The sequence below is a fragment of the Sipha flava genome, unplaced genomic scaffold, assembly GCF_003268045.1.
Source record: "Sipha flava isolate LNK unplaced genomic scaffold, YSA_version1 255_pilon_pilon, whole genome shotgun sequence".
Classification (NCBI taxonomy): domain Eukaryota; kingdom Metazoa; phylum Arthropoda; class Insecta; order Hemiptera; family Aphididae; genus Sipha; species Sipha flava.
This window is the reverse complement of record NW_020272908.1, coordinates 21,595-30,393: the sequence shown is the minus strand read 5'-3', so window position 1 is coordinate 30,393 and position 8,799 is coordinate 21,595. Positions and strand designations below refer to the sequence as shown.

Here is an 8,799-nt window from a genome sequence, read left to right as displayed (position 1 = left end):
TAAAATGATTGTAGTTCTTAAAAGGCCTAACAGCTGTTAGTCTGTATTCAATGAGCCTAAAAAACAGCAGGCTGTTTGAAAAAATAGTAAGTAATTCTTAAAAGGCCTAACAGCTGTTAGTCTGTATGCAATGAGCCTGAAAAACAGCAGGCTGTTTGGAAAAATAATAAGTAGTTCGCAAACGGGCTACCCATTGCAAAAAGCCTAGTCTTTTTGCAAAAAAAACTAATTTTCCATATGGCCTACGAAATATACATATATATACACAACTAGTTTGGAACGTTCAATTATATTGTTGACACTAACTGTATATTGTAGTCAGTAATTATTAATGCTACACTTATACAATATATTAATATAATATATACACTCAATCAAAAACATTTCCCTGTATTACATTTTAATTTATAAAATTATTTCAATAAATATTAAATTGAAAATCAGCATTTTTTAAACTCACTTTTTAACATTTTTTAAAAATTACACTAAATATAAAATGATTAAATCTAAAGATTTATATATTTTTAATTTATAATTATTGTAACTTAGGTTTGTAAATATTACCTTGATTTTACAACACCTCTAATTGCAGACTGTAATAACCGGACAGGATAAAACGACTTTGGTTTTTTCTTAATTTCTACTTGAATCTATAATTTTAATGAGAAAATTAATTATTTTTGAAATATTAATTTATATTAATCAAATAGGATATTTTGAATTTTACCGTATTTAAACGAAGGGCCCTCTTTCTTTTTAATTCTGTTCTTAGATTAACAAGATCATTATTTTGTATAGTTACTGTTTTTTTTGCTTTTAAAACAGGATCTATTGACCTATATTCTATTTGCTTATTCGCAAGTTTGAATTTTTCCTTTTTCTTCAAATATTCATCATCTAATATTTTATTATTTTTACGGCGAACATTAGAAGATACAGATCTTGATCTAATTACTTTCTTTAATGGACTAGGTGATCTCGACTTAGATTTAATATTAAGAAGAGACTTACTTCTTCTCTTTAATGGAGACAGTCCTCTTCTTGTTGGCGAAATATCTTTTGATAAAGATCTGCGACTTCTCTTTGGAGATGGTGAACGATAGAGACATCGTGACTTTAGAGGAGAGTATCTCCTCGGAGAAAGATTGTTTTCCTTTAAAGGTGATAATCTTTTGAGTGATATTCTAGGTGATATGGAACTACGGTAGGCCCTTGAACTAAACGGTGAATATCTATATCCATCAGGAGTAGGAAATCTTCTTAGTGGAGACCTTGATGGTGATCTTTTTCGAAGTTTACTGTCAGGAGATATTGACTTCTTTCTATTACGTATTAATGGCGATTTTAAGGGAACACAAGAATTTAATAGAATGCATTGTGCTGGAGATTTTCTTATTTCCTCTAAAGTTTTAATTGTTTCTAGCTCTTCTTCGAGTGGATTAATTAGAGGTGTTAAATTGTTAACAACCTTTGGTGTTATAACATTTGGTTCACCAACATTCACAGTTAATTTATTTTTTATTTTCAACTCCGTACTTTTTTCGTTCTTATTTTTATTGTTTTGTTTTATACTTTTCTTATTTTTTTTTGATGGTTTAACATATACACCATTTATTTCAGCTTCCATAATATCCATTAATTTGTCAAGATCGTCCAGATCTTCTTCTTTTTCCCCTAGGAATACGACATAACCATCATCTGATTCGTCTTGTCCATCTCTTTCTGTTTCACTGTCTTCACTTTCTAAACTTTCTAAACAATAACAAAATGTTATTTCTTTCTTTTAAATAAAATATAAAAGTAAAAATGATGTAACAAACCAAGAAAATTAAAAAAAACCTATTTCCATAATACATATTCTTAAAATAAAATACATTTTTAATCTTTCAGTTAAGTAAGTAGTTATTTTAGGGATTGACATTAAAATAGAAAATTGTACCTTATAAAATAATTAGTAAATCCTATATATTCAAACTACTTTGATTTATCATTGTGGTAATTGAAAGGCTTGGTGCAACAACAAGTTGTTCAGTATGAATAAAAATCAATTTTTTTAACGACAAAATTTTAAAAAAAAAGGTTTCAATATCTTTTAATCTTACGAATAGTAACCAAAAAGTATAAACACATTTGGTTTTTCTACATTCGTAAGATTTTGCAAAAATAATTATCTAAGTTAAGCTGATATGGAGTTTTTGGTTTTTTGCCACAACTAATTATTATCTATACTGTAAATATAAATAAACAATTGTTTTGACCAACTTAAATATTGATTTATCTTGGTATTCTATTGGTGTTGTTATTTTATATTCTGGAACCTTTAATATTCAAATAAATAAAAAAAATATACAAAATTAGGTTATGGAATTTTTTATTTTTATTGTTAAGTCATGTTTTAAGCACAGTATAGGCATAGATGCAACAAGGTCAATAATCTGGAGGGGGGGGGGACTACAGCCCTCCTATCAAAACTTAAAATAACCTGTAGATTACCCCTACTCTTATATACAATTTTAATATTTTTTAGATTCTGAGTCAAGTTGGATTTACTGCAATATGCCTTTTTTTTATGTGACACTATTGTGAGTTAAGTATGCTGTTTGCGGTATGCCATGTAAAACATGGAAAATTTATGGAGGGTAAGCTAAATCTTGGTCTGGTGGGACTAAGCTTCTCCCTAGTTGTTCATATGAGTATAGGCAGAATAGAACTTTACAAAATACTAGAATTTGTTTATTTATTTAAATGACATTGAAAAATATACTTAATAAAATTTAATAAAAATGAATGTGAATACTGGTGTATACAAGAAGCCAATGTCTTGAGTTCATGTTTATGAATAAATTAATAACTGAAAAAAAAGTAACATTCCAATTTTTTTCACATTCATTATGATCTGTCATAAATAATATTAATTAACCAAAATTTATAGTGCATACTAAAAAATAACATTAATTAACGATAAACATTCAAATTTAAATTAATCACAAGTACACGACGATCAAGATAACATAGAATGATAAATATTGATACTAAAATCAACAGTAGGTACTACTTACATAGTGTGACCACAGTTTGGGACAACAACCAAATAACTCCGGAGTTATCTAGTTGATACACCAAAATCAAAAACAAGATAAAATTAATTTCATTAAAAATTATATATATTTTTATCGGATTTAACTGGTTATTGCACCTAAATGTAGATAATTTTTTTCCTACACAACAATCCACCAAAATGTACAAAAAAAGTCGACTTATCTCGTTGTAGTACCAAGCCCTTCAATTGTATTAACAAGTAAGCAACAATTTAAATGATGTTTAGCGTGTTTTTAAATACTCGAACACAGATAAGTATTATATTATTCATAAATATTCAATAAAACATATGAATATTGCTTACATCTATAAGAAAGCAAGTACAATTTACTATACTATACAATAGTTTTTAACTTTTATTCAAATTACAATATTCGTATAACAATATGTATAGATATTTCTTTTCTCTTAACACCTTGTGTTACGGGCTTAGCAACCACGAAGACCCCGAGCTCTTACTGGTGGAAAGCTTTAAGCGAGTGATTCTAGAAAGTAATTCCTAATGTAGGACAGCAGCTATATTAGTATTATACTAAGGCGGAGACAAAGATGTCAGAAAGGCTTAGATATGAATAAATAAGAGCGAAAATGAATGCAGTTTATGTTCTCATCCTTGGAAGGCAAAGAAAAACCACCATATTATTTTATCAAGTTTAATTCTATCATGGCAATGAAATTTATAACCACGGTCCTTAGTCTCCGACAGACCTTAAATAGTCAGAGGGTGCTATGAGTCTCCAGCTCAGCTTTGAAGATTGCAACTCGGAATATGAAGAGTTTGGTTGAAGATGGAAAGTTGGAGAACGTTTTAAAAGAAATGGAGAGAATGAAACTCAGTATTCTTGGAGTGAGTAATACACAATGGAGAGAGTCAAATAATTTTTTAACAAGAAATGGTGAACACAAAGTATATCATTCAAGCAAGCAGCAGTGAATCAAGGCATCGCTATCACGTTAGGGTACTATCATAGTGGACAAAGAAGTGGATAAATCTGCGACTGAAATTGTGCCTACCTATACCAGAAAGGGTTATGATGCTTAATATTGATTGTAATAAAGGGGTTAATAATCTAATATAAGTTTATGTTCAAGCCGCAGATAAGTCAGACGAAGAAATAGAAAACTTTTACGCAGACATTAATACCCTTATAGTAACAACGAAGAGTCATGTCTAACTATGTAACTATGATTATGGAAGACTTTAATGCAAAAGATGAGAAAATTATAGTAGACAGATGTAAAGGAGCTTTTGGGTTAGGTGACAGGAATGAAAGAGGTGACAGGTTGATTGAGTTTTGTCAAAATGAAGAAATGGTTGTGATCAATATAATAATTAAACAGCCCAAGAGGCGTTTGTATTCTTGGAAAGCTCCGGCTGATGGTCATAATAATAATATTATATAGGCTCTAACAGAACGCATTATTAACGCGCGTGAAAACGCTATTAATGTCACGTAAATTACTGTCGTGTTGTATTCAATTCCAAGTCATATTAGATATCAAATATATGTTGTCGACATAATTAACGTGGCGCTAGAACGCGACGATAGAAAGCGACGTTGTACAAAATCACAAAATCACGCATGGTAGTGCGTTATTTTTGGCATTCAGATAATGATGAAAGAAGGAATACCTACATAAATACAAGTATAAATAAATGTTAATAATAAATAATTCACTTCCGCTTTTGTTGACTTTCAGTTAATGCGCATAAAAGTAAAAGTTCATCTTTGTCTGAACTAGCGGACGTATTTTCAAATTTATATTCAAACTACACCTCGAAAACGTACGAACAATACGACAAAATATAATAAAAATAACAAGCAATATCGATTCCTAAGAACCATTCTATAATGCGACGCTTTTTGGTTTCTGCGTGATGTGGATAACGTCCGCGACAGCATTAAGACCGTGACGGTACTAACGCGACGTTAATAACGCGTTCTGTTTGACAGAGGTATATGTAGTTTTTTTGTTACAGAGAAATATTTTAATGGTGCCACCAAAATGAAAAAAAAAAATTTGCTTTTAAAAAATGTATTATATTTACTCAATCTAATTTAATAATTAATTATAAAATTAACTATAAAAAAAAGTAATAACATTATATAGGGTGAGGGTCCACGGGAAAAATCCCTTTTTTCCTACAGGCCTATCCACCTCTGCTGTTTGACAAGACTTTTAGAAATCAAATTAATTATAAAAAAATGTCGTAATGCTGTAAAATGTGTTAAAGCATATCCTGGAGCTGAAATTTCATCAGATTACAACCTTGTAGTTTCTTGTGTTAAAATTAAGCTGAAAAAAATAAAATGTTAGTAATGTAATGAAATCTTGGATCTATCAAAACTAAAAAAGGATGGAGTAGGATAGAAATTGAAGGATAACATAAGCAACAAACTATTAGAGGTTAAATATAAAAACCAAAATACCAATGCTGTTAACATCAAATGGAAAAACATTCAATCAATTTTACTGAAAAAATTTAAAGAAGATTTAATGCCTGATCGAGTAAGGAAGAAGGAATAAATTACAGAAAACATTTTAAACATTACAGAAAGGTCAATTGAAAATTTTTGTTAATTATTGTGCCACATCATAATTTAGGCGGTCATTGGTTTTATAAATAAGTAAATATTTGCATAAATTTTACATTCTAAATGCTTATATACATTTTATATTTTAATGGAAATATAATACTCTATATCTCATTTAAATTACTTTCATCATTCAAATTATGAACATAATTTGTCTTTGTTCCATCGTTAGTCAATACTTTAGAAGTAATGGGCTTAGGTGAATTGCTTGATACCAAAACATTGGCATGGGAATCACTTTCGCCATTAGTTGGTACAAAAGAAAATAAATTATTGTTCGCATCAGAAAATCTTCGAAAACTAAGCTGTAAAAATAGAGTAATTAATAATCAAATATAAAAATAGTACATCTAAAATGCAATTAGTAGTAATTCTAAAAACAGATATGTTACTATAGGACTAAAAAATAAAAATACTAAAGGCTTTATCATAACCTTCAACTATGTTCATATAATGTAGGAAATATGCAGACAATGTATTATTGAATTGTTATGCTAGAACAAAGTGAAATAGTCTTTCAATACACAATAAAAATATATATATATATATTAATGATAGGATGAAATATAGAATAACTTACAAATGTACAAGGGAGAAATATTGCCAACAATGTAAAGAAATAACTAATGTTTCTGTATCTCTTAAGTTAATATAAAATAAAAAGCTCTAATATAAATTCAGAACCACTTAAGTCAAAAAAACAAGCTTAGGAGGTAAATGATTAACACGTTGACTGCCATACGACCGCTGGCAGTCATGTAATTGTTTTTCCCAATAGGCCACGCTATAATTTTGATGTCATTCCTTAAATGTGCAAAGATAAATTTATAGAACAAATAATCGGAAAAGAAAAATATTTAAAGGTATCAAAAATCTAAAGTAAACGATAAATCCATCGATTCGAATTTTTTTTTCTTTACGCCACCATCAAAACATAATGATTATTAGTTTAACGTCACATTAAATATTTTGATTTAAAAATAAATGTTAAAATGACGTGGTCATATAGCGTATAAATAAAAACAAGGTGCGACCGTTATTAAATAAAATATACATTAAATAAATAAAGATACTTAGAACAAAATAATGGATAATACAGGAATTGTTTGAACGCACCGTCGCGGAGCCTTTGAAAAATATTTATCGCTAGCCGGCCGCGCGACACTCGCGAACGTGCGCTCTGAAGACGATTATGAAATATGGTGAGAGGAGGAGATGGTGATATTCAAGAACAACAAAAGACCAAAGAAATGATAGACCAATTAATAATATGCCCTTGGGCACAAACCAAACTTATTATTATTAAGTTTTACAGACAATAAGTAAATAAAAACAATCTTATCTCGCGAGGTGGTGATAAGAGTCCAACTGATAATCGCTACACCTGACTCCTAGATGGCAGTGTAAATAAGCACTGCTACCAACCGGCAGACCGCAACGGACAACAATCGTGGCGATGGATGGCTTATGTCGGGAACGAAGTTGGTACTACTGGCGTACGCGACGCGCACGACAAACCGGCTTGTAAAAAGGACCACGGGTGAAAACCACGTGGCGCCAACGAAACCCGAGTGATCGCGAACCGAAAACATGTTGATGTACGGAAAACGCACTCAAAGAGGAACTGTCTAACACGCACAAAAGCGAGTTCATGAAATACGTGCACGGTGATGGCACAATATCACTGTCCACCAATCAACCGGCGCGATAAACGGGGCGTAAGGACGTAAGACCGCGAAAGTGACCACGAGGTCGACAATATATAAAAAAAAAACGCGTTGACACACACACGAGATCGACCAACGGTCGCGGATCAAACGCGCGACAAACGACAATCGCGTACAAAAAGGAATCGGAGTTAGGAAATAACACACACGGAAAAAAGGCGGCGCAGGCGCGATAGTTATCTGGGGTGCACCTAGTTTGCGCACATTTACTTAAATTACAACTCGTTTGCGCACATTTTTACAACTCGTTTACGCACTGAATATTTCTAGAGCAACCACTCGTTTGCGCACAGATTATTTCTAAAGCAACCATTCGTTTGCGCACACAATTATGGATAAATCCGTTATTTTCGACAAAACCAATGTATTTTTATTTTATTTCGAAACCTTTAAAATGGTTATTGATTATCAATATAATGTTTACAAAATGTTGTGCGCTATCGAGTTGTTCCTTCTATAATATGTTGTACACAAACGAGTGGTACCTTCTACAATAATTTGTGTGCAAACTAGTTCCAGGTTTTAACTGAACAATTTTAAAATGTGCGCAAACTAGTTGTAGCCAGTTATCGGCCGGCCAAGCGCAAACGTATGTCGCAAGAACAAACAAGTTTTTCAGCACAAACCACTGCGATCGACGGCCCGGGCGACCGGGTGCGCGTCACCGGTGGGGTTAAAAAAGAGGGGGTGCCGACGGTGGTCTTCGCGAATCCTCGACGCTCGTCGCGATGGTGCACAAACAGGAATATTATTAAGATTTCATCTGCCAAAGGGACTTATTATCAAGAAAATTAACTACATATTTGGTTACCATTATACGTTATGAATAGAACCTATAACTTCTTATAAAAAAATGAAAAATTTGAAATACTAAAATAAGAAACTAAAATTCAATATTGAAATTGTCATGCACAACAAAATATGATAAAGAATGAATGTTATAATTGGCTAAGTAATAAAGTAACTCTAACATGTTTTCAAAAGCTATGAAACTTGTATAATATTATATTATATTTAATACTTACATTGTTATCCATTTTGCTTTAATCGATTCACTTAATTCAATTTTGGAAAATAAGATTAACGTACAAATGTGGACAGTAAGATTAATGAACAAATAAATACACATAAACGAGAAACTAAATCAATATAAATATATTGCTAGGATATTTATCTAGACCGTGAAATACATAGAAAAGGAGAATAGGTACTTAAGAGAAAACTAAATAGCCAGAACAGTATTTACTTTTTATTATAATAAAAGCCTATATATCGGCAAAGGTGCAATGGCCAATGAACATAATACAGAGAACCAAAATCTTGTATTGTAATCTGTATAATATTAAAATATAATTAATACTTACATCGTAATCCAT

General features: G+C 31.0%; 1 protein-coding gene across 1 annotated transcript in view; it reads right to left on the bottom strand.

Annotated features, from left to right (window-relative positions):
* LOC112684674 overlaps positions 1 to 8,799 on the bottom strand; it is an 11,610-nt gene extending 2,811 nt beyond the window's left edge. Inside the window, exons 1-4 of the mRNA XM_025556309.1 lie at positions 8,788 to 8,799; positions 5,821 to 6,001; positions 728 to 1,752; positions 565 to 650 (exon numbers count right to left, since the gene is read on the bottom strand). Of these exons, the coding sequence (XP_025412094.1) occupies positions 565 to 650; positions 728 to 1,752; positions 5,821 to 6,001; positions 8,788 to 8,799 (1,304 nt within the window). The remainder of the gene's footprint in view (positions 1 to 564; positions 651 to 727; positions 1,753 to 5,820; positions 6,002 to 8,787) is intronic.